A 20,253-nucleotide genomic window follows, 5' to 3' on the forward strand; every position below is an offset into this window, starting at 1 on the left:
TCTCTTCACTACTTATCATCTCTAATACACAGTGCTCAAATACTCCCACACATTGCCTACCATGTTGAAAATTATTTTTATCTTGTGCAAATTATTTTTTATCTTGTCAGATGCCTCCTTCATACTATCAGTTATTAAGTGCATCAGTCCATGTGTGTTTAACTCTACCAATACTGACATCCAGGATCTACCATGTATAAGCTAAACTTCCTTAGAACAATCTATTGTATGTTATATCTCTTGGATTGTATACATTGTATAGACTATTATATGAGAAATCTCTTTGATTGTATATATACAACTGTACAGAATTTTTCTGTTGTAAATTGTGTTCTTGTGGAGCTTTTCTCCCCGGGCCTCAGCTGTAAATGGACCTCGTTCCAGTCAGACTTTCCCAGTAAACAAATGTAAAATAAATACATTATGCCATCACTTAACAGGAGGTAATTTGTCTTGGAAAAATTCATTAGTGTTTTTGAGTTTGATGGGGTATCTGGCCTTATATTTATTTCAAAGGAGAGCAGAGAACATTTTGTGGTCAGATCTTACCAATGAGGATGGTACACTTGGGGGTTGCAATGCTCCTCCATGTTGGTGAGTACTATATCCAGGGTATTTGAGCCTCTAGTTTATATGTTGGCCAGCTGTTCCAGAGCATTTACACTGACAAAGTCCAAGAACCTCTAAGCTTGCAGGCTTGTGTGTTCCCTGTCAATGGTAGGATAGTTAAAAATAACCCAAGAGTAAGGTATTGGGCTATGGTGGGTGATTTTAGTAAGTTAGGGATTCAGTATGTTTTTCTTAGTTCATGGTTGGGGGGATCTATATCTGGCGATGATAGGATGTTGCCTATGGTTAGCGGGACATAGAGTATTTTGAGACAGTTGCACTGTTAGACCAGTCTTGTACTTATCCTTTTATAGATGAACACACCTCCTCCTTTGGTCCTTTTGTGCTCAATTGGTGGTCTGAACATATGGAAAGTGTTGTAGCCTCACACAGCCGGGGTGCTTCTCAGTGACTGCAGACATCAGCAACTTCAAAGCTGAGGAGTGCTTCTAGGGGGTCTATATTAGATAATCAAACTTTCAAATGTTTGACTGTCATATGGGCAACACCATATGATTGATCTTTTAAAAGTTTGAATATCTAATAAAAAAATAAACTACACAAATAACCTAACTGAACATTTTAAGCAGGGCATCAAGGCCCCCTGCAGCCCAAATCCACCCTCTCTTTAGATAGACCAACTCTGAGATTGCACTACTGTGCAGAAAAGGGAAATTGTCCCATTCCGTACTGTACGGAGAGCTCCGTTAAAACGTTCAAACTTTCAAAAATTTGATCATATGGTGTCAACTATATGACAGTCAAACTTTTGAAAGTTCAATTATCTAATATAGACCCCTTCTAGGGAGCGCAGTTTCTTTTTTAGACTCCTAGCACTGAGCAGTAGTAGCTTGACATTATCAAGAGAAGAAGTTATTATTTTGGGAAGATAGTTACTTTGACATTGCCTAAGAGCAAAGCAACATGACCTACAATAATTCCCTTATGACTAGCACACAATGAAAAGGCTGTAAACATTTCTTACTGTGAGAAAATGAAGAGGGTCCTCCTGCTGCAGTTTTGACTGAATGGCTGATATCTGCCTCTGAATGGTTTCATTCTTCTCTTCAATTTTCCTCAAGTTTTCCTTCATTTCTCCAGTAATTGTTGTTGTTTCATCCTTAAGCTTTTGAATCAGCTGCTGTTCCTTGTCCTGCAGAAACTGGTGCAGCATGGAAAACTCTGATTTAATGTGCTGCTCAAAACTCTGGGCTTCGTGCTGGAAGAGAATGAGCGGGATTTAAACTTGAAACACTGATGATATATTATACATTCAAATGTGCTACGCAAACAGGAAAATTCTAAATATACCATGGCATAATGCAGCATACAGCAGGATAAAGAAATAAATGTTAATGCAGTACATTAAAAAATGAATTCAGTAAAATGACAAGCATGTCCAGACATCATAGCCCGCAAGCTGTTCTTTTACTGCACTTCATGGTATTAACAGATAACATGCACACACAAACACACATCTACACTCACTCTTAAAGAAAAAACAGACTATAATGCTTTATAGTTTATAGGTTCATACTAAGATAAACATCTGACTGCAAATCAAAAAAGTTGCCCCACTCAGGAACATAGAAACAGAGGGACACAGGAACAATACTAGGGAAATGATCATGGGGATCGTAATAGGCTAATCCACATGCATCTTTAAGAAGACAAACTTAAAAGTTATTACCTCCATTTTCAAGTACCTCCAAACAGACTCCCAGACAAGCATTAAAGGTAGCTAAGGTAGTAAACAGTTTGACCTATAGTGGGAGGTTAATCCTAATGGTGGGAATACATTGCATTCAGAAACTATGCCTCCAGAGAGTCTTCTTCATTTGTTGGGGCAGATTTAGGTCTCTAACACCGGGGCTTGTAAAGCTACTTCTTTTGTGAAAAAAAAAATAGCATGTCAAAAAGGGAAGGCTACTTTATGCCTTCCAAAGTGAGATGTGAGATAGGGGGGATGGTGGCATAATGGTTAAGGTGTTTGCCTTACAAACACAAGGTGCAGGGTTTGAGTCTCACAAGGGATAATTGGCTAGGCTTAAAAATGGCTCGCAAGGGCAGTTAGCCTAGTACTAATCTATGAACCTATGAACCTATGTAGGTCACTTCAGAGCAGGCGGTAAGATACTGAGTAAAAGGAAAGTCATGCTAATGGAACTGAGTATATGCAGAGTGATACTAATCATTATTGAACTGAGTATAGGGACAGTCACACTAATCATTATTGAACTGAATATAAGGAGAGTCATGTTAATTGTTACTGAACTGAGTATAAGGAGAGTCTTGCTAATCGTTACAGAACTGAGTATAAGGAGAGTCATGCTAATTGTTATTGAACTGAGTATAAGGAGAGTCATGTTAATCGTTAATGAACCGAGTATAAGGAGAGTCATGCTAATCATTACTGAACTGGGTATAAGGAGAGTCATGCTAATCATTACTGAACTGAGTATAAGGAGAGTCATGCTAATCATTACTGAACTGAGTATAAGGAGAGTCATGCTAATCATTACTGAACTGAGTATAAGGAGAGTCATGCTAATCATTACTGAACTGAGTATAAGGAGAGTCATGCTAATCGTTAATGAACTGAGTATAAGGAGAGTCATGCTAATCGTTATTGAACTGAGTATAAGGAGAGTCATGCTAATCATTATTGAACTGAGTATAAGGAGAGTCATGCTAATCATTATAGAACTGAGTATAAGGAGAGTCATGCTAATCATTATAGAACTGAGTATAAGGACAGTCATGCTAATCATTACTGAACTGAGTATAAGGAGAGTCATGCTAATCATTACTGAAATGTGTATAAGGAGAGTCATCCTAATTGTTATTGAACTGAGTATAAGGAGAGTCATCCTAATCGTTATTGAACTGAGTATAAGGAGAGTCATGCTTATCATTAATGAACTGAGTATAAGGACAGTCATGCTAATCATTACTGAACTGAGTATAAGGAGAGTCATGCTAATCATTAATGAACTGAGTATAAGGAGAGTCATGCTAATTGTTACTGAACTGAGTATAGGGAGAGTAATGAAAATCTTTATTGAACTGAGTATAAGGAGAGTCATGCTAATCATTACTGAACTGAGTATAAGGACAGTCATGCTAATCATTACTGAACTGAGTATAAGGAGAGTCATGCTAATCATTACAGAACTGAGTATAAGGAGAGTCATGCTAATAATTACTGAACTGAGTATAAGGAGAGTCATGCTAATCACTACTGAAATGAGTATAATGAGAGTCATGCTAATCGTTACTGAACTGAGTATAAGGAGAGTCATGCTATCATTACTGAACTGAGTATAAGGAGAGCCATGCTAATCATTACTGAACTGAGTATAAGGAGAGTCATGCTAATCATTACTGAACTGAGTATAAGGAGAGTCATGCTAATCGTTACTGAACCGAGTATAAGGAGAGTCATGCTAATCGTTACTGAACTGAGTAAAAGGATAGTCCTGCTAATTGTTATTGAACTGAATATAATGAGAGTCATGCTAATCGTTACTGAGCCGAGTATAAGGAGAGTCAGGCTAATCGTTAATGAACTGAGTATAAGGAGAGTCACGCTAATCATTATTGAACTGAATATAAGACAAGTCATGCTAATCATTATAGAACTGATTATAAGGAGAGCCATGCTAATCATTATTGAACTGAGTATAAGGAGAGTCATGCTATTCGTTATTGAGCTGAGTATAAGAAGAGTCATGCTAATCATTATTGAACTGAGTATAAGGAGAGTCATGCTATTCGTTATTGAGCTGAGTATAAGAAGAGTCATGCTAATCGTTATTGAACTGAGTATAAAGACAGTCATGCTAATCATTATTGAACTGAGTATAAGGATAGTCAAGCTAATCATTATAGAACTCAGTATACGGAGAGTCATGCTAATCATTATTGAACTGAGAATAAGGAGAGTCATGCTAATCATTATTGAACTGAGTATAAGGAGAGTCATGCTAATCATTATTGAACTGAGTATAAGGAGAGTCATGCTAATCATTATTGAACTGAGTATAAGGAGAGTCATGCTAATCGTTAATGAACTGAGTATAAGGAGAGTCATGCTAATCGTTATTGAACTGAGTATAAGGAGAGTCATGCTAATCGTTACTGAACTGAGTATAAGGGCAGTCATGCTAATCATTATTGAACTGAGTATAAGAAGAGTCATGCTAATCATTATTGAACTGAGTATAAGGAGAGTCATGCTAATCATTATATAATTGAGTATAAGGAGATTCATGCTAATCATTATTGAACTGAGTTTAAGGAGAGTCATGCTAATCATTACTGAACTGAGTATAAGGAGAGTCATGCTAATCGTTGATGAACTGAGTATAAGGAGAGTCATGCTTATCGTTATTGAACTGAGTATAAGGAGAGTCATGCTAATCGTTAATGAACTGACTATAAGGAGTGTCATGCTAATTTTTATTGAACTGAGTATAAGGAGAGTCATGCTAATCATTACTGAACTGAGTATAAGGAGAGTCATGCTAATCGTTATTGAACTGAGTATAAGGAGAGCCATGCTAATCATTATTGAACTGAGTATAAGGAGAGTCATGATAATCGTTACTGAACTGAGTACAAGGACAGTCATGCTAATCATTACTGAACTGAGTATAAGGAGAGTCATGCTAATCGTTATTGAAGTGTGTATAAAGAGAGTCATGCTAATCATTATTGAACAGAGTATAAGGAGAGTCATGCTAATCTTTACTGAACTGAGTATAAGGAGAGTCATGCTAATCGTTATTGAACTGAGATAAGGACAGTCATGCTAATCGTTACTGTCTGGGTATAATGAGAGTCATGCTAATCGTTATTGAACTGAGTATAAGGAGAGCCATGCTAATCATTACTGAACTGAGTATAAGGAGAGCCATGCTAATCATTGCTGAAATGAGTATAAGGAGAGGCATGCTAATCATTACTGAACTGAGTAAAAGGATAGTCATGCTAATTGTTATTGAACTGAATATAATGATAGTCATGCTAATCGTTACTGAACTGAGTATAAGGAGAGTCATGTTAATGGTTACTGAACTGAGTAAAAGGAGAGTCATGCTAATCATTACTGAACTGAGTATAAGGAGAGTCATGCTAATTGGTAATGAACTGAGTATAAGGAGAGTCATGTTAATCATTACTGAACTGGGTATAAGCAGAGTCATGGTAATTATGATTGAACTGAGTATAAGGAGAGTCATGCTAATCGTTAATGATCTGAGTATAAGGAGAGTCATGCTAATTGTTATTGAACTGAGTATAAGGACAGTCATGCTAATCATTACTGAACTGAGTATAAGAAGAGTCATGCTAATCGTTAATGAATTGAGTATAAGGAGAGTCATTCTAATCATTATTGAACTGAGTATAAGGAGAGTCATGCTAATCGCACCTGAACTGAGTATAAGGAGAGTAATGCTAATCATTATAGAACTGAGTATAAGGAGAGTCATGCTAATCGTTATTGAACTGAGTATAAGGAGAGTCATGCTAATTGTTACTGAACTGAGTATAAAGAGAGTCATGCTAATCATTACTGAACTGAGTATAAGGAGAGTCATGCTAATCGCACCTGAACTGAGTATAAGGAGAGTAATGCTAATCATTATAGAACTGAGTATAAGGAGAGTCATGCTAATCGTTATTGAACTGAGTATAAGGACAGTCATGCTAATCGTTATTGAACTGAGTATACGGAGAGTCATGCTAATCGTTACTGAACTGAGTATAAGGAGAGTCATTCTAATCATTACTGAACTGAGTATAAGGAGAGTCATGCTAATCATTATAGAACTGAGTATAAGGAGAGTCATGCTAATCATTATTGAACTGAGTTTAAGACAAGTCATGCTAATCGTTATAGAACTGATTATAAGGAGAGTCATGTTAACCGTTACTGAACTGAGTATAAGGAGAGTCATGCTATACATTAATGAACTGAGTATAAAGAGAGTCATGCTAATTGTACTGAACTGAGTATAAGGACAGTCATGCTAATTGTTAATGAACTGAGTATAAGGACAGTCATGCTAATCGTTACTGAACTGAGTACAAAGAGAGTCATGCTAATCTCTATTGAACTGAGTATAAGGAGAGTCATGCTAATTATTATTGAACTGAGTATAAGGAGTGTCATGCTAATTGTTACTGAACTGAGTATAAAGAGAGTCATGCTAATCATTACTGAACTGAGTATAAGGAGAGTCATGCTAATCTTTATAGAACTGAGTTTAAGACAAGTCATGCTAATCATTATAGAACTGATTATAAGGAGAGTCATGTTAACCGTTACTGAACTGAGTATAAGGAGAGTCATGCTATACATTAATGAACTGAGTATAAAGAGAGTCATGCTAATTGTACTGAACTGAGTATAAGGACAGTCATGCTAATTGTTACTGAACTGAGTATAAGGACAGTCATGCTAATCGTTACTGAACTGAGTACAAAGAGAGTCATGCTAATCGTTATTGAACTGAGTATAAGGAGAGTCATGCTAATCATTATTGAACTGAGTATAAGGAGAGTCATGCTAATTGTTACTGAACTGAGTATAAGGAGAGTCATGCTAATCATTACTGAACTGAGTATAAGGAGAGTCACGCTAATTGTTACTGAACTGAGTATAAGGACAAACTGAGTATAAGGAGAGTCACGCTAATTGTTACTGAACTGAGTATAAGGAGAGTCATGCTAATCATTACTAAACTGAGTATGAGGAGAGTCATGGTAATCCTTACTGAACTGAGTATAAGGACAGTCATGCTAATTGTTACTGAACTGAGTATAAGGACAGTCATGCTAATCGTTACTGAACTGAGTACAAAGAGAGTCATGCTAATCGTTATTGAACTGAGTATAAGGAGAGTCATGCTAATCATTATTGAACTGAGTATAAGGAGAGTCATGCTAATTGTTACTGAACTGAGTATAAGGAGAGTCATGCTAATCATTACTAAACTGAGTATGAGGAGAGTCATGGTAATCCTTACTGAACTGAGTATAAGGAGAGTCATGTTAATGGTTACTGAACTGAGTATAAGGGAGTCATGCTAATCGTTAAAGAACTGAGTATAAGGAGAGTCATGCTAATCGTTAATGAACTGAGTATAAGGAGCGTCATGCTAATCATTACTGAACTCAGTATAAGGAGAGTCATGCTAATTATTATTGAACTGAGTATAAGGAGAGTCATGCTAATCATTAATGAACTGTGTATAAGGAGAGTCATGCTAATCACTACTGAACTGAGTATAAGGAGAGTCATGCTAATCGTTATTGAACTGAGATTAAGAAGAGTCATGCTAATTGTTATTGAACTGAGTATAAGGAGAGTCATGCTAATCGTTAATGAACTGAGTATAAGGAGAGTCATGCTAATCACTACTGAACTGAGTATAAGGAAAGTCATGCTAATCGTTATTGAACTGAGAATAAGGAGAGTCATGCTAATCGTTACTGAACTGAGTATAAGGAGAGTCATGCTAATCATTATTGAACTGAATATAAGGAGAGTCATGCTAATCGCTACTGAACTGAGTATAAGGAGAGTCATGCTAATTATTACTGAACTGAGTATAAGAACAGTCATGCTAATCATTACTAAACTGAGTATAAGAAGAGTCATGCTAATTATTGTTGAACTGAGTTTAAGGAGAGTCATGCTAATCGTTACTGAACTGAGTATAAAAAGAGTCATGCTAATCATTAATGAACTGAGTATAAGGAGAGTCACGCTAATCATTATTGATCTGAGTATAAGGACAGTCATGCTAATCATTACTGAACTGAGTATAAGGAGAGTCATGCTAATCATTAATTAACTTAGTATAAGGAGAGTCATGCTAATCGTTATTGATCTGAGTATAAGGACAGTCATGATAATCGCTACTGAACTGAGTATAAGGAGAGTAATGCTAATCGTTATTGAACTGAGTATAAGGAGAGTCATGCTAATTGTTAATGAAAAGAGTATAAGGAGAGTCACGCTAATCATTATTGAACTGAGTATGAGAGTCATGCTAATCGTTACTGAACTGAGTATTAGGAGAGTCATGCTAATCGTTAATGAAATGAGTATAAGGAGAGTAATGCTAATCATTATTGAACTGAGTATAAGGAGAGTCACGCTTGCCATTATTGAACTGAGTATGAGAGTCATGCTAATCGTTACTGAACTGAGTATAAGGAGAGTCATGCTAATCTTTACTAAACTGAGTATAAGGAGAGTCATGCTAATCTTTACTAAACTGAGTATAAGGAGAGCCATGCTAATCATTACTGAACTGAGTATAAGGAGAGTCATGCTAATCATTACTGAACTGAGTATAAAGACAATCATGCTAATTGTTATTGAACTGAATATAATGAGAGTCATGCTAATCGTTACTGAACTGAGTATAAAGAGAGTCATGCTAATCGTTACTGAACTGAGTAAAAGGAGATTCATGCTAATCATTATTGAACTGAATATAAGACAAGTCATGCTAATCGTTATAGAACTGATTATAAGGAGAGTCATGTTAATCGTTACTGAACTGAGTATAAGGAGAGTCATGCTAATCATTAATGAACTGAGTATAAGGAGAGACATGCTAATTGCACTGAACTGAGTATAAGGAGAGTCATGCTAATCATCATTGAACTGAGTATAAGGAGAGTCATGCTAATCATTACTGAATTGAGTATAAGGTGAGTCATGGTAATTGTTACTGAACTGAGTATAAGGACAGTCATGCTAATCATTACTAAACTGAGTATAAGGAGAGTCATGCTAATTATTATTGAAATGAGTATAAGGGCAGTCATGTTAATCGTTACTGAACTGAGTATAAGGAGAGTCATGTTAATCGTTACTGAATTGAGTATAAGGAGAGTCATGCTAATCGTTACTGAACTGATTATAAGGAGAGTCATGCTAATCTTTACTGAACTGAGTATAAGGAGAGTCATGCTAATTGTTACTGAACTGAGTATAAGGACAGGCATGCTAATCATTACTAAACTGAGTATAAGGAGAGTCATGCTAATTATTATTGAACTGAGTATAAGGAGAGTCATGCTAATCGTTACTGAACTGAGTATAAGGAGAGTCATGTTAATGGTTACTGAACTGAGTAAAAGGAGAGTCATGCTAATCATTACTGAACTGAGTATAAGGAGAGTCATGCTAATTGGTAATGAACTGAGTATAAGGAGAGTCATGTTAATCATTACTGAACTGGGTATAAGCAGAGTCATGGTAATTATGATTGAACTGAGTATAAGGAGAGTCATGCTAATCGTTAATGATCTGAGTATAAGGAGAGTCATGCTAATTGTTATTGAACTGAGTATAAGGACAGTCATGCTAATCATTACTGAACTGAGTATAAGGAGAGTCATGCTAATTGTTAATGAATTGAGTATAAGGAGAGTCATTCTAATCATTATTGAACTGAGTATAAGGAGAGTCATGCTAATCGCACCTGAACTGAGTATAAGGAGAGTAATGCTAATCATTATAGAACTGAGTATAAGGAGAGTCATGCTAATCGTTATTGAACTGAGTATAAGGAGAGTCATGCTAATCGTTACTGAACTGAGTATAAGGAGAGTCATGCTAATCATTACTGAACTGAGTATAAGGAGAGTCATGCTAATCGCACCTGAACTGAGTATAAGGAGAGTAATGCTAATCATTATAGAACTGAGTATAAGGAGAGTCATGCTAATCGTTATTGAACTGAGTATAAGGACAGTCATGCTAATCGTTATTGAACTGAGTATACGGAGAGTCATGCTAATCGTTACTGAACTGAGTATAAGGAGAGTCATTCTAATCATTAATGAATTGAGTATAAGGAGTGTCATGCCAATCATTATTGAACTGAGTATAAGGAGAGTCATGCTAATCGTTATTGAACTGAGTATAAGGAGAGTCATGCTAATCATTACTGAACCGAGTATAAGGAGAGTCATGCTAATCGTTATTGAACTGAGTATACGGAGAGTCATGCTAATCGTTACTGAACTGAGTTTAAGGAGAGTTATGCTAATCATTATTGAACTGAGTATAAGTAGAGTCATGCTAATTCTTACTGAACTGAGTGTAAGGAGAGTCATGCTAATCGTCAATGAAGTGAGTATAAGGAGAGTCAAGCTAATTACTATTGAACTGAATATAAGGAGATTCATGCTAATCTTTACTGAACTGAGTACAAGGAGAGTCATGCTAGTCGTTACTGACCTGAGTATAAGGAAAGTCATGCTAATCGTTATTGATTTAATGCCTTTAGTTTTCTTTGGCACAGATGTATGGTCCCTTTCTAGTTGAGGAACATGCATGGATTTATACATGCCAACGTGGCATTATGTCCAATGATGGGTTTGATGAAGAAAGCAGTGAAGATAGAGTTTCAAGATAGGGACAAACAGGGGACAGTGTTGGCTGATAAAAAAATATGGCAGCAGTTAAAACAGGTTTTATATTGTTAAAAAAATCACTGCCATATGTAGAAATAAAAACTGTTGCATAATGAAGTGTGTAAAAGCTATTAAATCTTTTTGTTCTTTAGACGGATGCTTTATTTTTGCCTTCTGCCTTTTTTACAGAGCTAAAGTGTTTTCCCAGCTTGTAAAGGCTTTGAAAACTGGTAAAACAGTTTGTTGTCCTTCAGTTTTTTTTTTTATTATAACTATGAGTACATGGAACAGATAAAGCCCTTGAACTACAAAGAATTATGATCATGTCTCACCAATTCTAAACCTTTACTATGTGTTCTTGATGTTGATGCCAGGATTCATCTCTCAAGCTGCACTCTCAATGTAATTTTATTTGCATCCATGTCTTAGACACATAATACATTCATTACGACTGGAAACCTGATCATAATCATTTATATTTCATATGAGGCAGGAGTGGCTTTTTTGCTGCATTTGCTTTTATCATTTAGGTAAAGAAACACTTTCTGTGCACCAGGTGTGTGCAAATTCCAGTACTTGCTGGTGGTGTATCATATAAGTGGAGGAACAGTTTATTGTGCCATCAGCAGCAAAACTGGCCAACCACACTTTTATGATTTTGGCCTGGATGTCTGCAAAATAAGTGCCACACAGGGGAGGGTCCAGCACTGATCCCTCTAATTCTCCACTTGTTATAAATTTATGATCATAGATGGCAGCAGCTTCCACGGCTGGGATCTGCTGAATAGCCACTTTACAATCATTTTGTTAAACTTTTCAATAATACTAGCATCGTGGAAAGCATCAAAAGTCTTGGGCACGTCATGAAAAGCTGCATTCAGTGTGACCACTGCCCACAGCCTCTTTAACCCTTTCAAATATGCTTACTAGGTTCAGAGGACAGACTCTGCTATTTTCAAAACCAAACAGTGTGTAGTCTAGTTCAGTTAGGTTGCAAGGGTGCATTCCATGGCTTTGCATATAAGGCCAATGATGTTGATGGGCCTATAAATACCTGTATCTGTAGAGGGTTTGCCATTCTGTGGGAACAGTCACACTGAATGTTCTCCACACATCAGGAACAAACCCTATGGACAGGCTGAAGATGAACAGCTTAAGCGGAGTATTGGATCGTGTATGGCATTCATTTAAATATAGCTATGTATGCATCTAGCCCCATTTTTTTAAATGAAAATTAACGTCAGAAAATGGCTGGGCCATATATCAAAGCACAAAACAAAAACTAAATAAATAAACAAACTACTCAAGTGCCTCGCCACACTAGCATTTATTAAAACAATGCAGCAATTTTATCAGATAGAGATTTCTTTAGAAAAAAAAAGTAACTTAACTCACATTCATATACTAAAAATACCCAAGAAATAGAATTAACTAATAGGAGTAAAGTCATGTTATTAAAGAATACCCACTTAGTGCTTCGAGCAGGGATTTGTCTGTACAGATTTAAAGGTAACATGCTCATTTAATCCAGGGTAAGGCATTAAGCTCAGCTTGCCAGACATACTCACCATAACTTGCACTGAAGACACTCATCTCATAAGTCTAAAATAACTCAACCTAAGGCATAAAATGCAAACCTCGTAGAATCTGATATGTGTGATTAAAATGAGCATTTGCTTCTTTTTTTTCATCTTCTTAATATTTTGTGCACCCATACAGTCTGACATTTCAGTATCTTGAATTTAGACATATATAAAAAACAAAGCAAGGTATGCATCCTCCAGTTCCAAGAATTAGATTTAGGAACAATACTAGGCAAATGATCACAGGGACCGTAACGGGCCTAGCCATCTACAACTTTCTTAGGAACACAGGAACAGTACTAGGCAAATGATCACAGGGACCGTTATGGGCCTAGCCATCTACAACTTTCATAGGAATACATTAACAATACTAGGCCAATGATCACAGGGACTGTAACAGGCCTAGCCATCTACACCTTCCATTGGAATACAGGAACAATACTAGGCAAATGATCACAGGGACCGTAACAGACCTAGCCATCTACAACTTTCATAGTAGCATGGGAAGATTACTAGGCAAATGATCACAGGGACCATAATGGGCCTAGCCATCTACAACTTTCTTATTAACACAGGAATAATACTAGGCAAACGATCACAGGGACCGTTACGAGCCTAGCCATCTACAACTTTCATAGGAACACAAGAACAATACTAGGCAAACGATCACAGGGACTGTGAACCAGAATGGCTTCAGTGGTGAAAAAAACGATCCACTAGGCATATAATATGTAACAAAGCAATTTATTAACAACACACAGAGGAAAAAATAAGATAAATAAATTAATAATATTAATCCAAGTGAGTTAAATCCAAGCACTTTCGTCTCCTGTGTAGGAGACATTTTCAAGAACAGGGCATGCCCAACAACTGAAAAACTTTTATAATGTAACGGGCCTAGCCATCTACAACTTCCATAAGAACACAGGAACAATACTAGGCAAATGATCACAGGGGCATTAACAGACCTAGCCATCTACACCCTCCATAGGAACAATACTAGGCAAATGATCACAGGGGCATTAACAGACCTAGCCATCTACACCCTCCATAGGAACAGGACTAGGCACATGATCACAGGGACATTAACAGACCTAGCCATCTACACCCTCCATAGGAACAGTACTAGGCAAATGATCACAGGGACATTAACAGACCTAGCCATCTACACCCTCCATAGGAACAGTACTAGGCAAATGATCACAGGGACATTAACAGACCAAGCCATCTACACCTTCCATAGAACCACAGAAAAAATACTAGGCAAATGATCACAGGGACATTAACAGACCTAGCCATCTACACCTTCCATAGGAACAATACTAGGCAAAATGATCACAGGGACATTAACAGACCAAGCCATCTACACCTTTCATAGAAACACAGGAACAATACTAGGCAAATGATCACAGGGGCATTAACAGACCAAGCCATCTGCACCCTCCATAGGAACAATACTAGGCAAATGATCACAGGGACATTAACAGACCAAGCCATCTACACATTCCATAGAACCACAGGAAAAATACTAGGCAAATGATCACAGGGGCATTAACAGACCTAGCCATATACACCCTCCATAGGAACAATACTAGGCAAATCATCACAGAGACATTAACAGACCAAGCCATCTACACCTTCCATAGAACCACAGGAACAATACTAGGCAAATGATCACAGGGACATTAACAGACCTAGCCATCTACACCCTTCATAGGAACAATACTAGGCAAATGATCACAGGGACATTAACAGACCTAGCCATCTACACCTTCCATAGAACCACAGGAAAAATACTAGGCAAATGATCACAGGGACATTAACAGACCTAGCCATCTACACCCTTCATAGGAACAATACTAGGCAAATGATCACAGGGACATTAACAGACCTAGCCATCTACACCTTCCATAGAACCACAGGAAAAATACTAGGCAAATGATCACAGGGACATTAACAGACCTAGCCATCTACACCTTCCATAGAACCACAGGAAAAATACTAGGCAAATGATCACAGGGGCATTAACAGACCCAGCCATCTACACCCTCCATAGGAACAATACTAGGCAAATCATCACAGAGACATTAGCAGACCTAGCCATCTACACCCTCCATAGAACCACAGGAAAAATACTAGGCAAATGATCACAAGGACCGTTATGGTCCTAGCCATCTACAACTTCCATAAGAACACAGGAACAGTACTAGACAAATGATAACAGGGACATTAACAGACCTAGCCATCTACACCTTCCATAGAACCACAGGAAAAATACTAGGCAAATGATCACAAGGACATTAACAGACCTAGCCATCTACACCCTCCATAGGAACAGTACTAGGCAAATGATCACAGGGACATTAACAGACCTAGCCATCTACACCTTCCATAGAACCACAGGAAAAATACTAGGCAAATGATCACAAGGACTGTTATGGTCCTAGCCATCTACACCTTTCATAGAAACACAGGAACAATACTAGGCAAATGATCACAGGGGCATTAACAGACCCAGCCATCTACACCCTCCATAGGAACAATACTAGGCAAATGATCACAGGGGCATTAACAGACCTAGCCATCTACACCCTTCATAGGAACAATACTAGGCAAATGATCACAGAGACATTAACAGACCTAGCCATCTACACCTTCCATAGAACCACAGGAAAAATACTAGGCAAATGATCACAGGGACCGTTATGGGCCTAGTCATCTACACCTTCCATAGGAACATAGGAACAATACTAGGCAAATGATCACAGGGACATTAACAGACCTAGCCATCTACACCCTTCATAGGAACAATACTAGGCAAATGATCACAGGGACATTAAGAGACCTAGCCATCTACACCCTTCATAGGAACAATACTAGGCAAATGATCACAGAGACATTAAGAGACCTAGCCATCTACACCTTCCATAGAACCACAGGAAAAATACTAGGCAAATGATCACAGGGACCGTTATGGGCCTAGCCATCTACACCATCCATAGGAACACAGGAACAATACTAGGCAAATGATCACAGGGATTGTAACGGGACTAGCCATCTACACCTTCCATTGGAATACAGGAACAATACTAGGCAAATGATCACAGGGACCGTAACGGGCCTAGCCATCTACACATTCCATAGGAAGACAGGAACAATACTAGGTAAGTGATCACAGGGACCATAAGAGGCCTAGTCATATACACCTTCTGTAGGAACACAGGAACAATACTAGGCAAGTGATCACAGGGACCATTATGGGCCTAGCCATCTACACCCTTCATAAGAACAATACTAGGCAAATGATCACAGGGACCGTAACGGGCCTAGCCATCTACAACTTTCATAGTAGCATGGGAAGATTACTAGGCAAATGATCACAGGGACCGTAACAGACCTAGCCATCTACAACTTTCATAGTAGCATGGGAAGATTACTAGGCAAATGATCACAGGGACCATAATGGGCCTAGCCATCTACAACTTTCATAGGAACACAAGAACAATACTAGGCAAATGATCACAGGGACCGTTACGAGCCTAGCCATCTACAACTTTCATAGGAACACAAGAACAATACTAGGCAAACGATCACAGGGACTGTGAACCAGAATGGCTTCAGTGGTGAAAAAAACGATCCACTAGGCATATAATATGTAACAAAGCAATTTATTAACAACACACAGAGGAAAAAATAAGATAAATAAATGAATAAATGAATAATATTAATCCAAGTGAGTTGAATCCAAGCACGAGACATTTTCAAGAACAGGGCATGCCCAACAACTGAAAAACTTTTATAATGTAATGGGCCTAGCCATCTACAACTTCCATAAGAACACAGGAACAATACTAGGCAAATAATCACAGGGGCATTAACAGACCTAGCCATCTACACCCTTCATAGGAACAATACTAGGCAAATGATCACAGGGACATTAACAGACCTAGCCATCTACACCCTCCATAGGAACAGTACTAGGCAAATGATCACAGGGACATTAACAGACCTAGCCATCTACACCCTCCATAGGAACAGTACTAGGCAAATGATCACAGGGACATTAACAGACCTAGCCATCTACACCCTCCATAGGAACAGTACTAGGCAAATGATCACAGGGACATTAACAGACCTAGCCATCTACACCTTCCATAGAAACACAGGAACAATACTAGGCAAATGATCACAGGGGCATTAACAGACCTAGACATCTACACCCTTCATAGGAACAATACTAGGCAAATGATCACAGAGACATTAACAGACCAAGCCATCTACACCCTCCATAGGAACAATACTAGGCAAATAATCACAGGGACCATAATGTGCCTAGCCATCTACACCTTCCATAGAACCACAGGAAAAATACTAGGCAAATGATCACAGAGACATTAACAGACCAAGCCATCTACACCCTCCATAGGAACAATACTAGGCAAATCATCACAGGGACCATAATTTGCCTAGCCATCTACACCTTCCATAGAACCACAGGAAAAATACTAGGCAAATGATCACAGGGACCGTTACGGGCCTAGCCATCTACACCTTCCATAGGAACATAGGAACAATACTAGGCAAATGATCACAGGGACATTAACAGACCTAGCCATCTACACCCTTCATAGGAACAATATTAGGCAAATGATCACAGGGATTGTAATGGGCCAAGCCATCTACACCATCCATAGGAACAATACTAGGCAAATGATCACAGGGACATTAACAGACCTAGCCATCTACACCCTACATAGGAACAATACTAGGCAAATGATCACAGGGACATTAACAGACCTAGCCATCTACACCTTTCATAGAAACCCAGGAAAAATACTAGGCAAATGATCACAGGGGCATTAACAGACCTAGCCATCTACACCCTCCATAGGAACAGTACTAGGCAAATGATCACAGAGACATTAACAGACCTAGCCATCTACACCCTCCATAGGAACAATACTAGGCAAATGAACACAGGGACATTAAGAGACCTAGCCATCTACACCCTTCATAGGAACGATACTAGGCAAATGATCACAGAGACATTAAGAGACCTAGCCATCTACACCTTCCATAGAACCACAGGAAAAATACTAGGCAAATGATCACAGGGACCGTTATGGGCCTAGCCATCTACACCATCCATAGGAACACAGGAACAATACTAGGCAAATGATCACAGGGACATTAACAGACCTAGCCATCTACACCATTCATAGGAACAATACTAGGCAAATGATCACAGGGACATTAACAGACCAAGCCATCTACACCCTCCATAGGAACAGTACTAGGCAAATGATCACAGGGACATTAACAGACTTAGCCATCTACACCCTCCATAGGAACAGTACTAGGCAAATGATCACAGGGACATTAACAGACCTAGCCATCTACACCCTCCATAGGAACAATACTAGGCAAATCATCACAGGGACCATAATGTGCCTAGCCATCTACACCTTCCATAGAACCACAGGAAAAATACTAGGCAAATGATCACAGAGACCGTTACGGGCCTAGCCATCTACACCTTCCATAGGAACACAGGAACAATACTAGGCAAATCAACACAGTGACCATAATGGGCCTAGCCATCTTCACCTTCCATAGGAACACAGCTGTGTTGAAAAATGCCCCCTGCGGAATTGGGATCACTTTATTCTTGTTGGTTAATTACATTGATTGGGTGGTCCTAGCATTAAATGAGAGCCAGTTATGCTTTTATCTGTGCAAGTCTCTTACTACAAAAGAAAACTGTATAAATTATACCTTTGACAGCTCAGCTTAGGTTACTGGTTCAATTCCATCTCAGAAGAGTTTGACAGTTGTTTTTTCACTAGCTCAACAGGTAGTACACTCACATTTGATGGTGGGGGTTGTAGTCCTGTTCCCGGTGATTGGGTTCATTTTTCCAGGACTGACACTTTAGTGCAGCACAAGGGTGCACCCCTGCGTGTGTTGACCTTCGGATGAGATGGTAAACAGAGGTCCTATCTGCTTGAGTTGGTGACAGCTTAGCTGGAAGTAAAAGATCCAAAAGCATTTCTCAAAAGGAGTAGGAGACTTTACAGTACATACAATTTCCTCTGTGACAGTGAAGATGATCAGTAAACAGGCTGCTTCATGTGGTACACAGTTTGATTCCCTCAGTCTGCATTTGCCTCCTGTGTGACCATGAGCAATTTGCTTAACCACATAGTGTTTTTTAACATTTTATTGTAACTGTAATAACTACAACAATGTTACATAAACATGAACAAAAACATACAGACGACTATGTACAAGTAATATTACTCTTTACTATAGCATGGTGATAGCATACGGTCATGTGATCTCATTCAGTAATGTCCTAAAAGAAGAACTGTATAATTGTTCATGGCAAGTGTTATTAGATTTCATAAATATATTTATTTCATTGCTAAAACTCAATATGACATTTATTGGAAGATCTCTAATTTGTTGACAATAGCTAAGAAAGTTGAGTTCATAAAGAATAGAAGCTGGAGAATGCTGGGTAAAGGTTGAGCACATTGTGGTACCATTCTAGTGAAGAGCAATCATTTTTTTGAGAATACATGTTTCTAACCATTCTATAGATAATCTCCATGGCATTTTTCAAATTGAGGTTACATAGGTTCTTACTACTGTCAAAGACTGTAGGAACCAGAGCAGGATGTTGCGTTGTAAGGACAAAGGAAGAAATCCTGTCCACATAAAAGATCTATTCCAAGGTAAGGGTTGAATGAAGATCAATCACAGACACTGATTTGTCCTTCCCCATAGTTTATAAATGGGGGGCACTCCAAAAATGAATTTCTAATGGTGGGATTACTTTGTCCACAAGTCTGGTTGAATGCTGATTTTAGCCACTCTCCTCTCTATAACCTCTGCTGGTTCCCGATAGCCATTATAGATAAATAAAACTTGTCTCTCAAACACATAACACACTTGTCTTAAATGTTTGACAGCATTTAGGAACATATAAAAATAAGCTTTAGAAATATCTGACTCAACATCCCAGAATCATAAGGTAATGTTATAAGCATATTACTTATTTATTTATTTACTGACATTTGATTACATGGAAAGTCTGATTGCATAGAAGCCCATTTTTAGCAAAGGCCCAAGGAAAAAAGCTCCAAATTATTACAAAATATTTTAAGAACAATAATTTTACAATCTTCAAAAATAAAACAGAAATGTCTACAGTTTAAATAATTATAGCAAATTAAAGATAATGTTTTTAAAAGATTTTAAGATTGAAATTACATAGTTAGGATTAATTAAGGAATATATAGAACTTTGAACAAACTTACAAATGTAAAACCAAAAGCGGTTATATGATTTCATATTTATTAAGTTTAAAGACTTCAGTGTGTTAACACTAAAGAGTTTATTATGTAAATTTTTCCAGCTTCTTATATAATTACTGCCTATCCAATTGAATATAATTTTCATAGTTATTGCTTTTGCATGTGTATAAATTAATTCAAATTAAAGATTTTGTTGAGTCCCTTATTACCTTCTCTTTAACAAACAAATTCTAATATTAAATTACTAACTCATACATTTATCTCCTGGAAAAATCAGCATTATCAATGCTTTGAAA

General features: G+C 37.8%; 1 protein-coding gene across 1 annotated transcript in view; it reads right to left on the reverse strand.

The window, feature by feature from the left end:
- LOC122797950 (zinc-binding protein A33-like) overlaps positions 1 to 18,657 on the reverse strand; it is a 161,322-nt gene extending 142,665 nt beyond the window's left edge. Inside the window, exons 1-2 of the mRNA XM_044066471.1 lie at positions 18,506 to 18,657; positions 1,595 to 1,828 (exon numbers count right to left, since the gene is read on the reverse strand). Of these exons, the coding sequence (XP_043922406.1) occupies positions 1,595 to 1,783 (189 nt within the window). The 5' untranslated portion in view covers positions 1,784 to 1,828; positions 18,506 to 18,657. The remainder of the gene's footprint in view (positions 1 to 1,594; positions 1,829 to 18,505) is intronic.
- Between the last annotated feature and the right edge of the window lie 1,596 nt (positions 18,658 to 20,253).

The sequence above is a fragment of the Protopterus annectens genome, chromosome 3.part1 (assembly GCF_019279795.1).
Source record: "Protopterus annectens isolate FY-2018-M chromosome 3.part1, PAN1.0, whole genome shotgun sequence".
Lineage (NCBI taxonomy): Eukaryota > Metazoa > Chordata > Ceratodontiformes > Protopteridae > Protopterus > Protopterus annectens.